At 36.7% G+C, this 23,917-nt stretch overlaps 1 protein-coding gene across 2 annotated transcripts in view; it reads left to right on the forward strand.

Annotated features, from left to right (window-relative positions):
• The window catches only part of ECHDC1 (ethylmalonyl-CoA decarboxylase 1), a 66,221-nt gene extending 42,431 nt beyond the window's left edge, over positions 1-23,790 (forward strand). Inside the window, exon 7 of one of the 2 annotated variants that reach the window (XM_046006787.1) lies at positions 22,601-23,790. In XM_046006787.1, coding sequence (XP_045862743.1) covers positions 22,601-23,009 — 409 coding nt within the window. In that variant the 3' untranslated portion in view covers positions 23,010-23,790. The remainder of the gene's footprint in view (positions 1-22,600) is intronic. The other variant, XM_046006788.1, reaches the window with a different exon arrangement.
• Positions 23,791-23,917: the final 127 nt, after the last annotated feature.

Consider the following 23,917-nt stretch of genomic DNA (forward strand, 5'->3'; position numbering starts at 1 on the left):
TGGGTGGCTTAGTGGGTTAAGCCTCTGCTTTCCTCTCCGGTCATGATCTCAGGGTCCTGGGATCGAGCCCGGCGTCTGGCTCTCTGCTCAGCAGGGAGCCTGCTTCCCCCTCTCTTTTTGCCTGCCTCTCTGCCTACCTGTGATCTCTCTCTGTCAAATAAATAAATAAAATCTTAAAAAATATAAAAAATAAAAATGTTTTTAAAAGCAAAATACTAACTTACGAATTCAAAATTGGCATTCCTCAGTGCTCAGAATCTAGTCATCCAAACATTATGTTTTCCTTTTAGTGATAAAATTGATGTGAGGAAATAAAAAGCTAGAACTGTGATAAAATTTAATTTGCTTCTAATTTTTTAATCTACCTTGACTAATTAAAATATTTAGAATGAAATATAAATTAAGAAAATACTTATTTGAGTATAAATTTTCTACTGCAGCCATAACAAATTGCCACAAATGTAGTGGCTTAAAACATCAGTTTATCTCACAAATGTATAGGTCTGAAGTCCAGCTGGGCTCAACTGGTTTCTCTAACCCTGCTCACAAAAGACCAAAATCAGTATGTCGGCTGAACTGGGCGTTGGAGATTCAGGGAAAACCACTTCCAGGCTCATCCTGATTACAACTGGCAGATTTCAACGCTATGCATTTGTAGGACTGAGGTCCCTGTTTTCCTTGCTTACTATCAGCTGGGAACCAGTCTTTGCTCCTAGGGGATATCTGCATTCCTTGTCATGTTTTCCATGTGGCCCCCTACAGCAATGGTGGGTTGAGTTTTTCCTCATTTACCTTTCTGCTGCATCTCTGTAACTCCAGTTGGAGAAAGTTCTCTGCTTTTAAGAGCTCATGTGGATAAGTTGGGCTCACTCAGATAACCTCCCTATTTTAATGTATGTAAATCTTTATTACATCTGCAAAGTCTCTTCTTATGTGAAGTACACGTGATGCACGTGTTCCAGGGATTAGGGCGTGGACATCTTTGTGGGGGCATTCTGCCTACAACATACAGGCTTGGCATAGAGAATATAGTTGTCACGTTTCACCTATTTGAGCACTAATGAAAACTGGTAACTTTGTTATTCTAAGTTACCTTTGTAAACTACTTTTATTTTTTTTAACTTTTATTTAGATACTTTTTGGAAAACAGTAATAATTCCTATATATGTCAAATTGATAAAGGTTCACTTATGCAGACCTTTTTAAAAAGATTTTATTTATTTATTTATTTGAGAGAGCGTACAATCAGGGGTTGGGGAGATGGGGGAGGGGCAGAGGGAGAGGTAGAAGCAGATTCCCCACTGAGCAGGGAATCCCAGGACCCTGGAATCATGACCTGAGCCAAAGGCAGATGCTTAACTGACTGAACCATCCAGGTGCCCCATATTTTAAGAGTAATTATAATATGGTTTCTTATATTGGCTTTAAACTCAAGATTCCAGAATGTACTTTAGGAGGTACTTAGAACACTCATTCCTTTATTCCACTTTCTGTCTTATTCCACATCACTCAAAATTGGGAGTGGGCAGCCAGAATGACTGAAGTTAACAAGTCAGGAAACGACAGATGTTGGTGAGGATTCAGAGAAAGGGGAACGCTCCTACACTGTTGGTGGGAATGCAAGCTGGTGCAGCCACTTTGGAAAACAGTATGGAGGTTCCTCAAAAAGTTGAAAATAGAGCTACCCTGTGACCCAGCAATTGCACTACTGGGTATTTACTCTAAAGATACAAATGTAGTGATCTGAAGGGGCCCGTGCACCCGAATGTTTATAGCAGCAATGTCCCCAGTAGCCAAACTATGGAAAGAACCTAGACGTCCATCAACAGATGAATGGATAAAGAAGATGTGGTATACATATACAGTAGAATACTATGAAGCCATCAAACATGAAATCTTGCCTTTTGCAACGACGTGAATGGAGGGTATTATGCTGAGTAAATAAGTCAGCCAGACAAAGACAATTATCATATGATCTCCCTGATATGAAGAGTTTGAGAGGCAGGGGAGGTTTGTAGGGGGTAGGGAGGAAAAAATGAAACAAGATGGGATCGGGAGGGAGACAAACCATAAGAGACTCTTAATCTCACGAAACAAAACTGAGGGTTGCTGGGGGTTGAGGGGGTAGGGATAGGATGGCTGGGTTATGTACATTGGGGAGGGTATATGCTATGGTGAGTGCCGTGAAATGTGTAAGCCTGATGACTGGTACCCCTGGAGCAAATAGCACATTATATGTTAATTTTAAAAAGTAGAGGTGGGGAAGGACAGAGAAAAGAAAAATCCTGAAAACTACCCTAGAAAAGAGAAAATGATGGACTCAGACTGCTTGGCTTTTAGCATCAATTTTTGGCAAGGGAAATCATGTAATTTTTTTTTTTTAAGATTCTATTTATTTATTTGACAGAGAGAGAGAGAGAGAGACCACAAGTAGGCAGAGAGGCAGGCAGAGAGAGAGGGAGAGAGGGAGAAGTAGGCTCCCCAACGAGCAGAGAGCCCGACACGGGGCTCGAACCCAGGACCCTGAGATCATGACCTAGCCGAAGGCAGAGGCTTAACTCACTGAGCCACCCAGGCGTCCCCATGTAGATATTTTAATGACGGATGTAATATTTAATTTTTTGTTACTGAATTAGGTGCAAGACAGAAACTAGAATTGCATTTTTTTGTTGTTTGGAAACAATTACAAACTTATAGGAAAGTTCGGGAATGATATAAAGCATTTCCCTATACCATGCACTTAGATTACCAGTTTTTAACATTTTGATTTTTTGTTTTTATTTTCCATCTCTCATATATGTGTAGGTATATCTATATATCTATGTGTATATATTTTTTTCTGAGAAATTTGAGAGTAGGTTGCAAACATCTTGCCCTTTTAATCCTTTATACATGCACATAATTATATATATACACACAAATAATTATATATATATAAATCTTTTAAGAACAAGAATATTGTCTTACATAACTACAGTACTGTTGTCAAATGCAGGAAATTTAACACTGATGCTGTACTTCTATCTAATATACTGTCTGTTTACCAATTTTGTCAGTTAGACAGTAATGTTCGGTATAGCATTGTTTTCCTCCATTACAGGATCATGTACTGCATTTAGTTTCAGGATCTCTTCACTCTCTTTTATTCTGGAAGAGTTCTCTAGCCTGACTTAGTCATTCACAACATTGATATTTTAAAGAAAATAGGTCAGGTTTTGCTTTTTGTTTTTTAATAGATTGTTCTTCATTTTGAGGACTTTTGATATTTTCTCATTATTCAGTTCAGGATGCACACAAGTGTTTTTTCTGCCCATCATTGGTGATGCTAATTTTGATCACCGTGTCCAAAGTGTTTGGTTTCCCTACTATACATGCTCCTTTCCCCCTTGAGATATGCTTTAAGACAAGTGTAATACTGTGTTTTTCACCAGACTTTCTTCACTGGATTTTTGCATTCCCTGATTATTCTTTCTGAAACCATCTTTACTATGATGGTTGCAAATTTGTGTTTTTCTAATTCCACCATTCGCTCCATGTGTATCAGTTGTCATTGGTAAAGGGTAAAGCCCCCCTTTACCCTTTTCCCTCCGTGTGTGTGTGTGTGTGTGTGTGTGTGTACATATGTCATCAGTGTGGATTAATAGATTCCTGTTGTGTTTTTTTTTTCCAGTGGTTTATGATTCATTACTGTCCTTGATTGTTTTGATGCTTTAGTTGTCCCAGATTTGGCCAGTGAGAAGCCTTTCAAGCTGGCTCCTGTATCCTTTTGATAATGCTCCATCATTCATCCATTCAAGTACTTCTTAACTTTCTGAGTACAGTATTGTAGGCATCTTAGATCTTCCTCTCCTTGACCCTAGATTGAGACATTTCTCATAGAAGCTCTAATTTTTTGTTTGTTTGTTTGTTTGGTTAGTTGGTTGGTTTTGTTTTTTTAGCACTGGTTCTTTAAGTAGGGGATAGTATTAAAAAAAAAAAAAAACAAAATCTGGATGCCTGGTGGTGTTCTCATTGCTACTGGCATCTTTGTTTCTGTACTGTCTTAGCAAACAAAGCTAGGGCATGCATTAATTTAATCCATTCATTCATTAGAGATTATGCATTTATACTTGATTCTCCCAATACAGTCTATTCTCACGAAGCTTGTTCTTGTCTCCTCCATTCCATATTGTATCTCCTCCAACACTGGTCCCCTGGCTCCCAGTAACATCACTGTATTTACTCATTTGCTTAATCTTATAATGCACATGAGGTAATTTTAGAATTGTTGTGTCTATACCGCTGTGAAAAGAAGCTACTAAAAAGAGTTCAAGATTTGCCTGTTGTCTTTTGGGGTTTTTTTGGTCTCCTAGACTAAGCGTAAATAATCCAAGTATTGCACTGTGTTCAGAAGTTACTAGTTCTTGTACTGTGTTCAGAAGTTGTACTAGTTCCCTGTTGTTTTTTCCTTCTTCAGTGTGATTATGTTAGTCATTAGAGGTTCATTTAGTTTCAGTATTCAGTTTTAATTTTTTTCTTTCTTCCCATCCTTGTTGCTTGAAGTTGTTTTTCATATGTACAGTGTTGCAATGAATAACTGTACTTTTTTAGTATTATTATTAATGGTATGTTTTAAGGATAAATTCTAGGAGTACTGCTGAATCAAATGTTAAATGAGTGTTTAGCTTCATCGGATATTGCCAGATTCTTTTCCATAAGGAATAGACAATTCTTAGAGTTTTCTGTGTTCTGTTTGACTTAGCCTTACCTACAAAGGCTACTGTTAAGCTTTTAAATGTTTGCCAGTCTAATGGGTGAGGATAGTGTTTCTGCATAGTTTTAACATGCATTTCTCCCAGAGTAGGTTGAATTGATCATTTTTCCAGTGGTTAAGAAGCATTTTTGTAATTTTCGTGAACTACCTATTCATTTTTTGCTTATTTCTCTATAGAATATTTGGCTTTTTTATTTAATTAATTTTTATAAGTTCTTTAAATATTAGAATTATTTGCCATTTTTGATGCCATTTTGATGATTCGGGATATTTGCCCTTTTTTAATGTATTTGTCCAGCTTGTTGTTGTGTCTTTTGACTTTGCTTATGTTTTCTTGTTTATTTTTGCCATGAAAGCATTTATTTTATTATAGTCCTATTTATCCATCTCTTCTTTGATTGCATTGCAATTTGAGTACTTTTTAAAAAGCTTTCCATATGTTCATGTTATAGAGGAATTCACTCATGTTTTCTTCTAATACTTGTATAGTTTTGTGTTTTATGTTTATATATCTAATCCATTTTTGAGTTTATTTTTATGGAGTGAATAATGAATCTTACTTTCTCTGTTTTCCAAATGGCTATGCTTTGTTTCAATACTATTTCTTTAAGAAGGCCTTCTGTGGATATCACTGTCATATCATATACATATTATATATTGTTTCTCTTATACTAGACACTAGATCTTATCATATACTAGATTTCCACTTACAGTTGCATCTGTTGGTAGATCTCTCTTCTGTTACATTGGTTTGTTTGCCTATCATGTACCAGGATACTATTTTTATATATTTTTAAATATGTCTAATTATTATTATTATTATTTTTTTAAGATTTTATTTATTTATTTGACAGAGAGAGATCACAAGTAGGCAGAGAGGCAGGCAGAGAGAGAGTGAGAGGGAAGCAGGCTCCCCGCGGAGCAGAGAGCCCGATGCGGGACTCGACGATCCCAGGACCCTGAGATCATGACCTGAGCCGAAGGCAGCGGCTTAAACCACTGAGCCACCCAGGCGCCCTGTCTAATTATTTTTAATATGTTTTAATAAGAGGTAAGGTCAGTCCCTGCTCATACCTTTTTTCAATTTATTTTCCTTGCTCTTCTTGCATATTTATTTTTATAGGAGCTTTCATATGAATTTATCTACCTCCAGAATAGAAATAGGTGTTGATATTTTTATTTGACTAACATTAAATTTATAAATTAATTTAGAGAGAACTGATATCTTGATAATGTTGAGACACACACTAAACTGAGAGCAGGAGATGTCTTAACATTTGTTTAAGTCTATTTTTATGTCTCTCAGGGAAGTTTTATAATTCTCTTAATGCATTAAAAATATTTCATTGCAAGTTTATTTCAAAGTATTTTGCTCTTGTTGCCATTGCAAACTGAGTTTTCCCTTCCTTTATGTCATCTTCTTTCTTTTTTTTAATTAATATTACTTGCCCCAGTACAGGTCTGTGAATCATCAGGCTTACACATTTCACAGCACTCACCATAGCACATACCCTCTCCAATGTCCATAACCCAGCCACCCTATCCCTACCCCCCACCCACCAGCAATCCTGTTTGTTTTGTGAGATTAAGAGTCTCGTGGTTTGTCTCCCTCCCGATCCCATCTTGTTTCATTTTTTCTTTCCCTACCCACCACAACCCCTTCCCTGCCTCTCAGATTCTTCATATCAGAGAGATCATATGATACTGTCTTTGATTGACTTATTTCACTCAGCATAATATCCTCTAGTTCTATCCACATGGTTGCAAATGGCAAGATTTCATTTCTTTTGATGGTTGCGTAGTATTCCATTGTATATATATACCACATCTTCTTTATCCATTCATCTGTTGATGGACATCTAGGTTCTTTCCATAGTTGGCTATTGTGGACATTGCTGCTAAAAACATTCGGGTGCATGGGCCCCTTCAGATCACTACATTTGTATCTTTAGGGTAAATACCCAGTAGTGCAATTGCTGGGTCATAGGGTAGCTCTATTTTCAACTTTCTGAGGAACTTCCATACTGTTTTCCAGAGTGGCTGCACCAGCTTATGTCATCTAATTTCTTTCTTGTGTATAGGGTGAACATTTTTATGTTAATTTTATATTTTGCTACCTTCCTGAATTTTTCTGTTGTTTGAATTGATTTTATCATTGATTCTTTAGTTTTCTAATTATACAATAGAGATAGTTTCATTTGTTCCAATTATTATTTCTCTGATAGTTTCCTATTTTTTTTTTAATTTATTTGACAGAGAGAGATTACTAGTAGGCAGAGAGGCAGGTAGAGAGAGGGGGGGAGGCAGGCTCCCTGCTGAGATGAGAGCTTAATGTGGGGCTCCATCCCAGGACCCTGAGATCATGACCTGAGCTGAAGGCGGAGGCTTAACCTACTGAGCCACCCAGGTGCCCCTAGTTTCCTATTCTTATTGTTTCAGTTAATACCTGCAGTACAATATTAAACAGTAGTAGAGAGATTTGCCATCCTCGTTTTGTTCCTGGTCTTTGTGGACATACCTCTAGTATTCCCCCCTGTACCTTTTAAAAAATATTTATTTATTTTAGAGAAAGAGTGTGTGAATTTGGGTGGGGCATGGGTCAGAGGCAAAGGTAGAGGGAGAGAGACAGTCTCAAGCAGACTCACCTCTGAGTGTGGAGCCTGACAGGGGACTTGATCTCCTGACCCTTAGATCATGATCTGAGCTGAAATCCATTCAGATTCCTACGTGTCTGAGCCACCCAGGTGCCCTTAATGTTTCCCTTTAAATAAGATGCTAGCTTTAGGATTGAGGTTTATATTTGTATATAGATTCATGCTGAAGAATTTTCTGTTTTTTCAAGAGTGTTGAGGTACTGAATTTCATCTATGGACTTTTCATCATCTATGAAGATAAATCATTGTTCTTCTTAGACCTATTAATATGCTTAATTATAATAATTGCTTTCTAACATCAATTAAAGTATAAACCCCTTTTACTCAGGGTGTGTGATTTCCTTAATATGGTGTTGAAATCTGTTTGATAATATTTAGGATTTTTGCTTGATATTTGTATTAGTTATTTATTGCTGAGTAATAAATCACCTCAAAACATAGCCTAAAACATGAACATTTATTATTTCTAGGGGTCAGAATTCTACATTTGACTTGGCTGGCTGCCTCTGGCTCAGAATCTCTCATAAGGCTATAATCAAGATGTTACCAGGACTCAGCTGAGGGAAGATTGATTCAAAATTCAAAAGCCACCCAAGTGGCTGTTGGCAGGCCTCAGGTCCTCACCGACTATTAGCTGGGAATATTAGATTCTTGGGCTTGTCTGGGCTTGCCACAGGGCTACTTATAACCTGGAAGCTTGCTTCCCCCAAATTGAGGGTTCTGAGAGAAAGAGAATAGATAAGATAGAAACCCACAATCTTGGAACCTAATCTTGGAAGGGACGTACCATTTCTTTTGCTATATTGTTTATTAGATGAGAGTCACTAGATTCAGTCCACAGTCAAGGCAAAAAAGATCACATGTACAAAGATGTAAACACCAGTGGTCAATGATCATTAGGGGTCATCTTGGAGACTACCCCACTACAATATACATAAATAATATTGGTCTAATTTTATGTTTTGTGTTATATATAGCAGATTTAGTTATCAGTGTTACACTTCATTAAAAAATTGGGGAGTTTTCTTCATTTTCTATCTCAGAAAATGAGATATGTATGATCTGCATCGCATCAGAACTACATGGTCTGTAAAGATTTGGTAAACCCTATGAAACTATCTGGGTCTAGTACCTTTTTGCTTTTTGATGAGTCCAATGGCATTATAATTATTTTGCCCTTATAAGTTCTTTATTGTTTTTGTGTTTTGCTTGGAGACCCTGAGTTTTCTCTATCTATAAAGTCTAGTATTTTATTAGGATATGTCTGAGAGTTGATTCTTTAGAGTCAGTTTCCCCAGGTATCCAGTGAACTCTCAATATTTGTTGTTTCATTCCAGTTATTCATATATTATTTGCTTTTTTCTCTAACTTTTCTTTCTTTCTTTTTTTAAATTTTTATTTATTTATTTATTTATTTATTTATTTTCCAATTCTCATTCTCTTGGTTGTTTTCCTACTTTTCTTTGGTGCCCTATATTTAATTTTTATTTAAACCTATTCTTGTCTTTGTCTTCTATTTCTTTCTTAAGCTCAGCCAACTCTCATTCATTTATCTCCTAGCTCCTGTGCCTTTCTCTCTCTCTTTTTTTTTTTTTTTTGGTGTGTGTGTGTGTGTGTGGGGTGGTTGATTTCTATTCCTGATTTTTAAATTTCAGATTCAAGGGATGCCTGGGTGACTCAGTCATTTACACGCCTGACTCTTGATTTCAGCTCAGGTCATGATTTCAGTGTTGTGAGATTGAGCCTTGCATGGGGCTCTGTGCTGCACATGGGAGCCTGCTTAAGATTCCTTCCCCATTTGCACCCCGCCCCCACCACTGTCATACTCGCCTGCACTCTCTCTAAAAAAAAAAGCATTTAAATTTCTGATTCAGTGTTTTTCTTTTTCCTATAAACTGTGCTCTTTGAAGATATCGAATGCATTTTGAAGTGGTCATTACTAGTTTTTCTTCTCTTTCATGGTTTTACATGGGGAGGGAGGTGCTTTTCATCAGCAGAAACATTTGAATTTACATGTTCTACTTTATTTTTACAATAGCTCTTTATAGAATTAGCTTGGTATTTTCTATTTCTGAGTATTTTGTGGCTAGGATTCGTAATTTGAGAGTGCCAGTTTCTCACAGTTTAGTTTTTGAACAGACGCATAGTGACACGGTGGAAATGGAAGAGAAGATAGCATGGCTTGTATCTCTTTTGTTTCTATAGAATTCTTATTTTTCCCCCTCTAATTTTTTTCTTTTATTATTTCAAGGGAATCACCCCTTCTCTACTTATCTGGGTCTTTTTTTCAGAAATTGTGCTTATTCAAGCTATCAATTTTAGCCTTATTCATTTTTAAGCTCCTTTTCTATAGCCAGTGCTGTGAACTAGCAAATCCCCATATTGTACTCAATTTTTTAGAACGTAGTACCAGATTTTCTCATTCTGGGGGTGATTTTAACTGTACTTTCTCAAAGTCTTCCATTTCCCTGTCCTGTTTTACATGGATGTGTTAAGCTGCCTCGTTATCACTTTGTGCCCATCGGCTTGCAGCAACAGCAGGACATCATTTTTTAGTTGGTATTTATTTCTGTAGTTAAAGATAATTTCAAGGATACATTATTCTCTGTCTCTGAGTAATCCTGTTGGTGTGGCTTTCTTTCACTCCTTGTTAATTTGTAATTTGGGAGAGGATGTGTGGAAAGATCAGGAATCAATCGGCAGCAGTCTTCTAGACCAACCCCTGAAGTTTTAGTTTTTAAAACTTAGCAGATTAATCAGTGAAGTTTTCCAAACATTTAAGAAAGAAATAATATCAATCTTACATACACTCTTTATTTGAATAGAAGTTTTAACTTTCTAGCTCTTTTAATGAGTATAATATTTATTCCAAAACCTCGATATGACATAATAGGAAAGCAAATTACAGACCAATCCTGTAAACATAAATGTAAAAATCCTTAAGAAAATATTAACAAATTTAATCTAATGGTAAAAATGATAATGCATCATGACTATGAGGGGCTTTTTTCTAGAAATTCACGGTAGGTTTAACATTAGAAAACCAAGTAGTATAATATACCATATTAACAAAAAAGGGAGATAGATCATTACAATCTGACAGATGCAGAAAAAGCATTTGACAAAATTCAACATCCATTCGTGATAGACACTCTTAACACACTAGGAAGGAACTTTCTTAGTCTAATAAAGAACATTTACAAAAATCCTACAGGAAACATCTTCGCAATGATAAAAATATTGAAAGCTTTCCCTCTGACATAAAGAACAAGGAGAGTACTATCGCCACTTCTGGTCATAATTATACTAGATATCCTAGACAGTTTAGAAAGTCAAGATTAAAGAAGTTATAAAGATTGGATTCTAAGAAATAAAACCTTATTATTCACATATGACATCATTGTGATCCAAAAGAATATATAAGCTAATCTTTTAGAATTATATAGTGAATGAGTGCTCGCTTCAGCAGCACACATTCTTTTTTTTTTTTTTTTTTAATTTATTTGACAGACAGAGATCACAAGTAGGCAGAGAGGCAGGCAGAGAGAGAGGAGGAAGCAGGCTCCCCGCTGAGCAGAAAGCCCGATGTGGGGCTCAATCCCAGGACCCCGAGATCATGACCTGAGCCAAAGGCAGAGGCTTTAACCCACTGAGCCATCCAGGTGCCCCTAATCTTTTAGAATTAATAAGTGAACTTTGTAACTTTTCTGGCTGCAAGGTCAATAAAAGTCAATAGCATTTCTATATTACAGCAGCAAACAAATAACAAAATTTAAAACAACAATACATTGAGAGTAGCATTAGGAAAAAATCTAACACCTAGGAACAAATCAAAAGGCATGTCAGAATTTTACATTGAAAGCTGGAAAACAATACTGAGAGAAATTAAAGAATACCTAAATAAATGGTGAAATAGAAATATACCATGTCCATGGAATAAAAGACTCAATATTGTAAAGATTGACCTCTCCCCCCAAATAATCCACAGATTCAATGTAGTTCCAATAAAAATCCCAGCAACTTGGTGTGTATGTGTGTGTGTGTGTTGGGGGGGGGTGTATCAGCAGTCTCTAAAATTCATATGGAAATGCAGAAGGCCTGGAAGAACTAAGGAAGTCACAACGAACAAAGTTAGAAGGCTTATACTATCAGATAGCAAACCTGTTATAAAACGAAAGTAATTTAAACAGATGCTTTTTGTACATACAATGGTAGAAAAACTGACCAGTAGAGTTCAGAAACAGATTGAAAATATATGGTTATTTAATCTAAGACAAATGTGACACTGTGCATTAGGGAGGAATGGTCTCTTTAGTCAGTGTATTTATATGTGTAAAATCCATTCAAGATGAATTGCAGATATAAAAGTGAAAGGTAAAACAGTGAAGCGGTTTAAAAGAAAACAAGACACAATAATCACTAACCATAAAGAAAAAGATTGATAAATTAGACTATATTAAAGTTAATAACTTCTATCAAAAACATAAGTAAAAGCATGAAAATGCAACCTGCAGTGGGAGAGATTATCTCAATATTTGTATCTGACCAAAGACATAGAATAAATAAAGAACTCCTTCAAAGCAGTAAGACAACCCAGTTAAAATAAAGGGGCAGAAAATTCCAGTTTTTCAGAGGATATCTGAGTGGCAAAAAAAAAAAAAAAAAAAAAAGCCATAAAGCACTAAATTTCATTAGCCATTAAAGAAATGCAAATTAAAATCACACCTTTTTATTACATTCCCACAAGAAAAGCTAAGATGAAAAACATAGAATATAGTAAGTGTTAGCAAGGATGTGAAGCAACTGCAGCTTTCAGAAAATACTGATGGGAGTGTAAGTTGGTACAATGGACAATGCTCAGTATCTACTAACATAGAATGTCACATATCCTATGACACAGTAATTCTATTCCTGTGTATCTGTGGTTAAACAGAATAATGGCCTTCTAAGCCCTGGAACCTGTGAACATGTTATGTTATATGGCAAGGAGGAATTAGGTTGCAGATAGCTATAAGGTTGTTACTCAGCTGACTTTAAAACAGAGGAATTATCCTGGTTTAATCCCCTACCCTGGTGGGTAGACCCAGTGTAACCACAAGGGTCCTAAAATGCTATAAAAGGACACTGACAAGTTCAGAGTCAGAAAAGGGGGGTTAGTGATAGAAGCAAGATCTGAGCTGATACAGTGTGAGAAAGATATAACCCATCGGAGCAGGATTTGAATATGGAGAAGTGGGTCACAAGCCAAGAACTGTGGTCAGGCTTTAGAAACTGGAAAAGGTAGGGAAATGGACACTCCCCTGGGAGCCTTCAGAAAGGAATGCAGCTCTATTGAAATCTTGATTTTAAACTAGTGAGTCTTTTATTGGACTTTGTAATCTACAAAACTGTAATAGAAAATAGGAAGCATCACAGTTCTGGACTTCAAGCTGTATTATAAAGCTATAATCATCAAGACAGTGTGGTACTGGCACAAAAATAGACACACAGGTCAATGGAACAGAGAACCCAGAAATGGACCCTCAACTCTATGGTCAACTAATCTTCGAAAAAGCAGGGAAGAATATTCCTGGAGAAAAGACAGCCTCTTCAACAAATGGTATTGGGAAAATTGGACAACCATGTGCAGAAGAATGAAACTGGACCGCTTTTTTACACCATACACAAAAATAAATTCAAAATGGATGAAAGATCTTATTAGACAGGAATCCATCAAAATCCTTGAGGAGAACACAGGCAGCAACCTCATTGACCTCGGCCATAGCAACTTCTTGCTAGATATGTCTCCAAAGGCAAGGGAAACAAAAGCAAAAATGAACTATTGGGACTTCATCAGGATAAAAAGCTTTTGCACAGCAAAAGAAACAACCAATAAAACTGTAAGAAATGGGAGAAGATACTCGCAAATGACACATTAAAGGGCTAGTATCCAAGGTCTGTAAAGAACTTATCAAACTCAACACCCAAAAAACAAAAATTCAGTCAAGAAATGGGCAGAAGACATGAACAGACAATTTCTCCAAAGAAGACATACAAATGGCCAAGAGATGCATGAAAAAATGCTCCACATCACTTGGGATCAGGGAAATACAAATCAAAACCACAGTGAGATACTACCTCACAATCAGTGAGAATGGCTAAAATTAACAAGTCAGGAAACAAAAGGTGTTAGGTTGGGAGAAAAGGAAACCCTCTTGTACTGTTGGTGGGAATGCAAGCTGGTGCAGCCACTCTGGAAAACATGGAGGTTCCTCAAAATGTTAAAAGTAGAACTACCCTGAGACCCAGCAACTGTATTACTTGGTATTTCTCCAAAGGATACAAAAAAGGTAATTCTAAGGGAAAGGTGCACCCCAGTATTTATAGGAGCAATGTCCACAATAGCCAAAATATGGAAAGAGCCCAGATGTCCATGAACAAATGATGTGAAGTGTGTGAGTGTGTGTGTGTGTGTGTGTTATGGAATATTACCAAACCATCAAAAAGAATGAAATCTTGCCATTTGCAACAGTGTGGATGGAACTAGAGGGTATTATGCTAAGTGAAATAAGTTAGCCCAAGAAAGACAAATACCATATGATTTCACTCATATGTGGAATTTAAGAAACAAAACAGATGAATATAGGGGAAGGGAAGGAAAAAATACAAAAACAAAGAGGGAGGCAAACTGCAAGAGACTCTTAGCTCTAGGAAACAAATGGAGGGTTGGTGGAGGGGAGGTTGGTGGAGGGATGGGGTAACTGGGTGATGGGCATTGAAGAGAGCACTTGATGTAATGAGCATTGGGTGTTACGTGCAACTGATGAATCACTAAATTCTACCCCTAAAACAAATAACACTATATGTTAACTAAATTGAATTTAAATAATGAAAAGAAACCTAATATAGTATAAATCCAATAGAAATGCATACAGATGTTCATCTACAGAGAGGTCCTAGAATGTTCATGGCGGCACCATTCATAATAGCTAAAAACAGGAAACAACCCTAAAGGTCCTTCAACAGTGGAAATGATAAATCAGAGTAGACAGGGCTAATTGAATTATCTTAATGGTTTATGTCATCACACTATGATAATCTGACGAATTCATTTTCAATATAGAAATTACCTGCCAAATATTGAGCATGTTCGTAGTCAGAGTACACTGTCTTTTGTGATACTGGACATAAAACTGAAATATTATTTCATGCAGAAGTTTACTATTTGATCATGGAATATTTATTAAAAGTTAAATTATGCATGGAAATAATTCTCACTAACTTCAGGATATTAGCTGCCACTGGAGAAAGAAAGAAGTCAGGAAGAGAAGGAAAAGGGATGAGAATAGAGTTCAGAAATAAATGTGGCAAAATGTTAACATCTGTAGAATCTGGGTAGTGAATACTTGAGTATGTTATTTTCTGTGTATTTGAAATATTTTGTAATTAGGGAAGTTCTTAACAGAATACATTAATTCTACCAACTATGATACATACCTTTTTTTCCACAGTTAGGTCTTAATTTCTTTTCTTTTTTTTTTTTTTAAAGATTTTATTTATTTATTTCACAGAGAGAGATCACAAGTAGGCAGAGACGCAGGCAGAGAGAGAGGCAGAGAGAGAGGAGGAAGCAGGCTTCCTGCGGAGCAGAGAGCCCGATGCGGGGCTCGATCCCAGGACCCTGAGATCATGACCTGAGCCGAAGGCAGCGGCTTAATCCACTGAGCCACCCAGGCGCCCCAGGTCTTAATTTCTTAATTAGATTTCTATACCCATGTTGTCCTTTAAAGTGACAGCACAGCAGGGGACCAATCATGCCTTTATACTCTGGTTTTTTGAAGCTAATACTGGAGGAAAAAAGTCTTGTTTTGGGTTCTGGAACTCTGCACGTCTACAGTCTACACTTAATGAAATCTGGATTCCTCAACAGGTTTTAGAGTGCTTTTAACATTCACCTTAAGAATAATAATGCTGTAATTCCAGCAAATACTCACTTTTTCTTCCTAATGGAGATTGTTTTCCCCATGAAATCTTTACTTACTAACAACTAAAACGATAAAACAAAAGGAATCCTTGATAGTTAGCCAGAAGTTACCTAGAAGGTGAAAGGTGAAAAGGGGGTGATGATGATATTGGGAGCCAGCTGTTGTAGTGCAGGAAAATTAACAGCACAGTGGAATGAAAGGAAAATCAAGTTTAAGTACTTCCATTATGCTTTTAGGTGATCTGGTAGACAGAACAATGGCCCCACAAAGCTGTCTGCTCACATTCTCTTCTTCCTCAGAACTTGTTATAAGTTGACCCTGGAACAGCACAGGTTCATATTACATGGGTCCATTTACGCCCAGATTTTTTTATAGTACTGTAACTGTATTTCCTCTTCCTTATGGTTTTTCTTAATATTTTGTCTCTAGCTTATTTTTTTGTTAAAATATAGTATATAATACATATACAAAATATATATTAATCAACTATATGGGGGGACCCCCATGCATGGGGTCAGTGTCCCTAATGCCAGTGTTTTTCAAGGGTCAACTGTATTAACATTTGGCAAAAGGGACCTTGCCAATATAATTAAGGTTCTGAAGTTGTAAACAGATCATCCTGGATTATCTGCATGGATCCAGTCTAATCACATGAGCCTTTAAGAAATAAAGACATGAGGCAGAATGGGAAGCAAGAGAGATTAGAGGCATGAGAAGGCATCTAAGATGGAGAAAGAGACCTTAAACCAAGGAATGCAGGTGGCCTTTAGAAGAAAACAACCTAGGGGCGCCTGGGTGGCTCAGTGGGTTAAAGCCTCTGCCTTCCGCTTGGGTCATGATCCCAGGATCCTGGGATCGAGCCCCGCATTGAGCCCTGCATCGAGCCCTGCATCGGGCTCTCTGCTCGGCAGCGAGTCTGCTTACCCCCACCGCCTCTCTGCCTACTTGTGATCTCTGTCTGTCAAATAAATAAATAAAATCTTTAAAAAAAATAATAAGAAGATAACAACCCCCCAGTTAAAAGCCAGCATAGAAACAGGACCTCAGTTCTAAAATCTCATGGAACTTGATTTTGCCAACAATCTGAAAAAGTCTGGAAGTTGATTGATCCCTAGAGATCCCAGAAAGGAAAACAGTCATGCAGTATATTTAAATATACTTGAAAACGTGAATTTAATAAGTATAAAATATTCCATCAGTGTGGATGTACTAAATATCCTCCTTTGGTTGTTTCGAGTTTTTCTTTACTATGACTAATGCTGTGATAACTACCTTATATAAGGCTTTACGACATTTCAGATTATTTCCTTAGAATAAATCCTGTTAGTAGTTCAAGTACTTAATCAAAGGATATGAAAATGTTCAAAGTCTTTCATACATAGTGCCAAGTTATTCTTCAGGAAGGACTCTGCCACTTTATACTAATACCAGCAATCGATGAGTATCTGTTTGAGAGAGCATCCTGTCTTTTATGGAGTATAATTTTTTAAAACTGCATTATAATTTTAATAACCAGAAATTAAATTTTAATTTGCATTTTTAAAGGTTTTTGGTAACATAAATTTTCATGTTCTTTGGGATGTGTGTGTGTGTGTGTGTGTGTGTGTGTATTGTCTACATTGTCTTTTCCTGTTTCTCTTTGGAAGATCAAGGATTTAGCTGTTTATATACAGGATGAAAAACATTTTTATTCCTCCATCACCCTAGTGAAATAAAATTCTCAGCTATGCAATTTAGAGTCTGCCTAATTTGTGTCCATTCTCTAACATGTTGTCACTAATCTAAATAACAGATTAGCTCCAGGTATTCGCACTTCCAGCTGCTACCCATTAGATCAAGGTATATTACAAAGAAAGGAAGCTATAAGCATGCCTATCCCAAGGGAGCTACTGCAGGTAGCCCTTTCCTTTACATATGAACTTTATTTATAAATAAAAAACAAAATATCTATAACATACACTTGCACAGAGACAAATGTGCACACTGTGTGCACACACATATCCCAGAGTAATTAAAGATCAAATTTCATTTCTGATGTGGCAGTGCCTGTTCTTTGAATATGAGATGTCGACCTTAGGAAGCAATCACATTGCCTGTGTTGGCTTGTTTTGCAGTTACCACCATATTATGTGGAAATTCTTACTTTAGATCCTGTAATATCAAGAAAATTCACCTCTGAGCAGGCTTACTTACTGAATATTAAAATCAGAGTTGATATCCCAAAACATTTTCCTGTCTGCTCTTCCCTCACTCTACTATCACCCCTTCCATACACGAATACAAAAGTTCACTCATTCAACCATTTACTTCCTTACTCAGGCAGCCTCTGGATAGAATAAATGCAGCCTCATGAGGCCAATCACTTAAGAGTAGGAAATCTACTCATGGAGTAGATTATGGGGGAAATTATGGAGAGCATCTGTGGGTTCTTGCCTTCTCATTTTCATAATTGTCGTGGGGTATGATGTCAGGTAGAAAGCAGGAGGGAGAAGGCGCCAGGGAAGTACATGTGCAAACAAATCAGTGCTGACGTTTAAGCATGAGTTAAAGTATTGTTTGTGATCAGAGATGCTCTTGCTACTTATATACTTTTTATGTAACATATTTCTCATGTCACCACAACTTGTTTTGTTGCCTTTGGCTCTTAATATGCATTGTAGGGGCGTCTGGGTGTCTCAGTCATTAAGCATCTGCCTTCAGCTCAGATCATAAGCCCCAGGGGCTCCCTTCTTAGTGGGGAGCCTGCTTCTCCCTCTCCCGCTCCCCCTGCTTGTGTTCCCTCTCTCCTTGTGTCTCTATCAAATAAATAAAATCTTAAAAAAAAAATGTACTGTAAAAGGACTAGCAGTTTCTGGCCCTAAAGCTTATTTAAATCAATGATTCCAAGCTTTAGATTTATGACATTGTTATTAATTTGTAACACGAATGCTTTGTTTAAAATGTAAAGATATTTATGCTTTTACTGATATTACACAGTATTCCTTAAGTTACTCTTAGCTATATGTCTATGTTTTAAATCAACTTGGACTCTTTTGTTTCAGCCGTATCTATAGAACACAGTATTATTTCTACCTTTACCTGTAGATAGAAATTGTATATATTTTGTAGTCTCTGTTAACAGATACTGAAGAAGGATTGTATACCATCATTTGTTGGGCTTCCCAGTCTAAGTACAGATAGTTCTTTTACTTTCAGTACTTTAGGGATCAAGTCTTTTTAGTCCAGGAAACAACTTCATACTACTTTTCTAGCAGAAACATTGCGGTTACTTGTAGTGACCGACCTATTAATGCAATCAACTTCAGACAAGCGAGTACACATAGCTTAAGAGGTGTCAGGCACTGTGAGGCCACAAAATATATATAACTTTTATATTCCAAATAAAAGTATAATACTGTGCTCTACTATGGATGTGGCTGAGGCAGATTCAGAGCCTTTTCTTTTTTTAACATACACAAATGCAATCCCTTTAAGATTTCTTCTATTCAAATGAATTGTGGCAAATATATTCTAAGCACTTTTCATATTAACTCATTTAATATTCATAATTCTGTGGCATAAGTGCTGTAATATCTATTTTATAAGCAAGCATACTGAAGCCCAGGGATATTGAATGGTTTCATCTTCCTCACCCTCTTTATACCATGTGTCTTTCTTTGCTGTATTCCACAAGGTGTAGTATGCAGTCAGTCTAGGGGCAGAGCCAGGTGGTCTGGTTCAAGTCTGTGCACTTTGCATCAAAGCCTTACTGTCATCCAACATAATTGTTTCTCAGTTCTTTATAACAGGGTTCACTAAAAGTACTTTTACTTAAAAATAAACATTTTTTAAAAAACATTTTCTAACCATTACTTACAAACCTCCTTTTTAAGTGAAACTTGATAATTGTTTTAAGATTTTTCTTGGGGGCCCTGGGTGGCTCAGTTAGTTAAGGGTCTGACTCTTGGTTTCAGCTCAGGTCATGATCCCTGGGTTGCGAGATCAAGTCCAGTCTCAGGCTCCATGCTCATCACGGAGTCCGCTTGAGATTCTCTCTCAGTCTCTCCCTCTGCCCCTCCCCCTGCTTGCATGAACGTGCTCTAATAAATAAAATCTTTAAAAATAGTTTTTCTGGAATACATTTGTTCAAAGACCTGCAACTTAAAGCTAACTTACTAGAAAGTACTAGAACACCTAACAGTACTTTCAGTATCATCACTGATTTTACAATACCTGTCGAAGATGATACTTTTTATTAAGATAATTATTTTTTGTGACCAAATAAGGGAGTTTAATATCATTTTATAAATTGAGTTTGCTGTTAAATCTTCAGAATTTTAAGATTTATTAGGTCTTCCAGTTTTCCGTATAGATTATTGCTTGCAATAAATTTTATTACAGGTGGTATAACTGCATCTAAAGACTAGAAGTAATTAGTGTATAATTCTGTAAGGTCTATCAGGAAGCTGTTTCTATTTTTGGATATTGGACATTTTCTTTGTAGATAATGGTTATCAACATTTAAAATCTTATATTTAAACTTTTTTTAATTAACTAAACTTTTATTAATTTTTAGATTAATAGAGTTTTGTGATCTCTCATTGCTAAAGTAAACTACCGGGGTGCCTGGGTGGCTCAGTGGGTTAAAGCCTCTGCCTTTGGCTCAGGTCATGATCCCAGGGTCCCAGGATCGAGCCCTGCATCGGGCTCTCTGCTCAGCAGGGAGCCTGCTTCCTCCTCTCTCTCTCTGCCTACTTGTGATCTCTGTCGAATAAATAATAAATAAAATCTTTAAAACTACCTGTTGTGATCAAATTCTGACATCCATTTTTGACATATCATGCCTAGGATGCGTGTACTGATGTGTTGTGATTAATAAATTTTTTGGTAGTTTTGCTAATGTACATTAAATGTATGTCAGTAGATAAACATACCCTAGGCGTAGTGTGTAAAACATGGGTATCAGAGTTTGATCACAACAGGTAGTTTTTACAAAGATTAAGATTTGTTAGAGTTATAAAATATGATTTCAAAAAGTATACCTGACCTTGTAAAATACGGCAGAAGAAAAAAAATACATGGTATAGAAACAGTCTTTTTAGAAGCAGAGAATTCCAAATATAAGTGTGCTTACATAGATAATAACTTTTGTTGTCATAAGCTCATCTACATTATCCCCTCATTTTGGGCTTTAACCAACTTTTGTATGTTCAGCTGATTCTAAGTGAATGTATTTCTGACAATCTTTTTCTGTATTATAGGCATATTTCTGAGCCAACATCAGTGCCAGTTCTAGGATGTAATTTAGAACCATGGCACACTCAGTTTATGTGGTGAAAGTTTTATAGAACTGTGTTCAGTATTAACAGTGTTCCTATCTCTATGACTGCTAAGTCATTATTTCTATAATTTCTATTCCACTTTCTTAATTTTTGACATTTTTCTTCTGTTTATTGTAATAAGGTAGTACTCCTCTCACAGTTTTGGGCTAGATTCAATTCATAAGAGATTTGTCTTTCTTCCTTTCTACTTAAATTTATTGAAAACTACTATTTTCATGGGTATTTGCCTTTAAAAGCAATTGTTCATAATTGAGGCAGATTTTCCCTTGTAGGAGTTCACAGCTGTGAAGAGAAAGTTCTCTGTCCCAGTGAGTTAATAAATAGGCTTTTGTGAGAATTTTACTGGAATATTCTTCCTGACTAGAGAGTCAAAGACTAAGAGTCTGCTGTTCTTGGTGCTGATAGAATCAAACACCTGCAGCTGAGCATTTTACACTTTGAAAAGCAGAACTAACATAAGGCCGTCTTTTGCATAGTGAGTAGTTTGACAGCTATAATTTTTCTTAAAAAATTAAAATTCAGACATGACCTTTGTTCCAGATTACAGTGAAAGTTCATTGAAGTGTGCAATCAAAATAAAACACAGGCAGTATTTCCTACACAGGACAGCTTTGTGCATTCTGTTAATAGTATACGGATATTTAACTGGCAAATATGAAGCCATTTACTATGTCCACTGATTTCTTTGCTTTAATACTCCCCTTTCTTGTTCCACTTTGCTTCTTATTCACCCTATTAATAAAAACCTTGTTTGGGGAAAATGCATCCCTGCTACAGGAAATCATCATTCTTAGTCCAACCCCTGCCACTGTCAGCTTTCTTAATGGCAATGCTGTTTCCATCCCAGTCTTGCTGTTATCTGTACTGTGAGGTTCTTTTTTTTTTTTTTTTAAATATTTTTTATTTATTTGACAGAGAGAAATCACAACTAGGCAGAGAGGCAGGCAGAGAGAGAGGAGGAAGCAGGCTCCCCGCGGAGCAGAGAGCCCGATGTGGGGCTCGATCCCAGGACTGTGGGATCATGACCTGAGCCGAAGGCAGAGGCTTTAACCCACTGAGCCACCCAGGCGCCCCTTGTACTGTGAGGTTAAGAGCACACCTAATAAGGTAACCTTCCTCGGTGTAAGTTCTGGCTCTGCTATAGTGGCAATGGCCTTGAGTGAGCTATTTATTTAGTCTCTGTGGCTTCGGTTTCCCTTTGTAAATGGGGATATTACTATACCTCATATCCTTATTCTGAGGACTAGTTAACATTAGTTAACACCACCAACACCCATCTCCTCAGTCTCTAGTCCTTTGCCCCATTTTATTTTTTCTAGAGCACTTATCACCACTGGTCCTATATTATTGTCTTTTCTCCTATCAGGAATGTGAACTGAACACACGGTTTTATTTTGGTCATTCCTGTAGTCCCACACCTAGACAACCTGGCATAGGTAGTGCTTAGTAGTACTTAGTAGGTATTTGCTTGAAGACTATAGATGCTGGGTTAAGAACTAATTTTTTTTCCTGACAACTATTGACCTTAACTTCATTATGCATTTTTTTTTTTTTTTCACAGTATGACCCTAGCATTCCCTACTCCCATATTTTCACTTAGTCCATTAGGCCACCACTCACTTTAGAAAGATACTTTGGGATTTTAGAAATAAACATAAAATAACTAAATTCTTATTTCCCAAAGCAAAGGATAAGTAGCACAATTAAAATGCTGATACCATTTTCAGAGGGAATTATTAAAGAGTGTGTAGTAAACTGAGTTGTATACTTAGCCAGAATCTTTAAACTTTCAGTTTTTAATATATCTACCTATAAAGATCTATGGAGATTTCAGATTAGATAATGAATAGTACTTTATGACTAAAGCACATATACTTAATTAATATTTTTTTCTTTTCTCTTTTGCAGATTAATGACTACAGAGAGTGAGATCAGATTTGTCCACAGAGACATGGGTATAATACCAAGCTGGGGCGGTGCTACCCGACTAACTAAAATCATTGGCAGTAGGCAGGCTCTCAAAGTGTTAAGCGGGGCTCTTAAATTGGATTCAAAAAAAGCTCTAGACATAGGAATGGCTGAAGAGGTCTTGCAGTCTACAGATGAAACTGAATGTCTAGGGGAGGCACGAGAATGGCTAAAGCAGTTTACCAGAGGGCCACCGGAAGTAATTAGAACTTTGAAAACATGCATTTCTTCAGGCAAAGAGCTTTGTTTTGAGGAGGCATTACAGATTGAAAAAGACCTAGTAGGAACACTTTGGGGTGGACCTATAAATAAAGAGGCTATTGCCAGGAAAGGAAAATTTAATAAATAGTTTTTAAAAATACGATGTACTATAAGTAAAACCCCAGTGCTTAACATTTACAGAAGTTAAATATCAGAATTACTTTGAAGGCTACACTAGTATTTGATTTGTTTTTAAATCATTTTTTGATTAGGTGAACTTATTGACCTAGTTTCCAGTATATTTAGGTAATTATCAAGTAATCTGAAACATTTAGCTAAAATATCCCACACTTGGCTTAAAAGTTGTCATCAAGGGACGCCTGGGTGGCTCAGTTGGTTAAGCGGCTGCCTTCAGCTCAGGTAATGATCCCGGCGTCCTGGGATCGAGTCCCACATCAGGCTCCGTGCTCGGCAGGGAGCCTGCTTCTCTCTCTATCTCTGCCTGTGCTAGCTCTCGCGCTGACAAAAAAAATGAATAAAATCTTTTAAAAAAAAAGTTGTCATCAATTCCCACACTAGTTCTTACCCTATAACCAACCAAAGACCAGTTTTTTAAAAGGAAAAAAAAACCTTTCCACAAAACCTACTCCTGGATTATTTTTTATATAGTATTTGTTCTGTCTTACCTGGAAATAATTTACAAAGATAACTTAATGAAACTTGTGCTAAAGAACAAAAGTGGAGAGGGGTCAGGGACAAGATAAGAAAAGGTATGATCAATCATTTTCTTCTGCTCTAAGCAGCTAGGAGGTAAAGAATTGGGTAGAGGGCACCTGGCTGGATCAGTTGGTGGAACATGTTGACTCTTGATATTGGGGCTGTGAGTTCAAGCCTCACACTGGATGTAGAGATTTCTTAAAAATTAAAGAATAAATTAATTAATTTAAAAAAAGAATTGGTGAATGGCTTATTATTTTTTTATGGTTCTTCTTTTAAATAAAAAAGCTTCCCACTTTACCCTCCTACAAATTTGGAGCCTTATTTGATATTTTAATG

The sequence above is a fragment of the Meles meles genome, chromosome 5 (genome assembly GCF_922984935.1).
Source record: "Meles meles chromosome 5, mMelMel3.1 paternal haplotype, whole genome shotgun sequence".
Lineage (NCBI taxonomy): Eukaryota > Metazoa > Chordata > Mammalia > Carnivora > Mustelidae > Meles > Meles meles.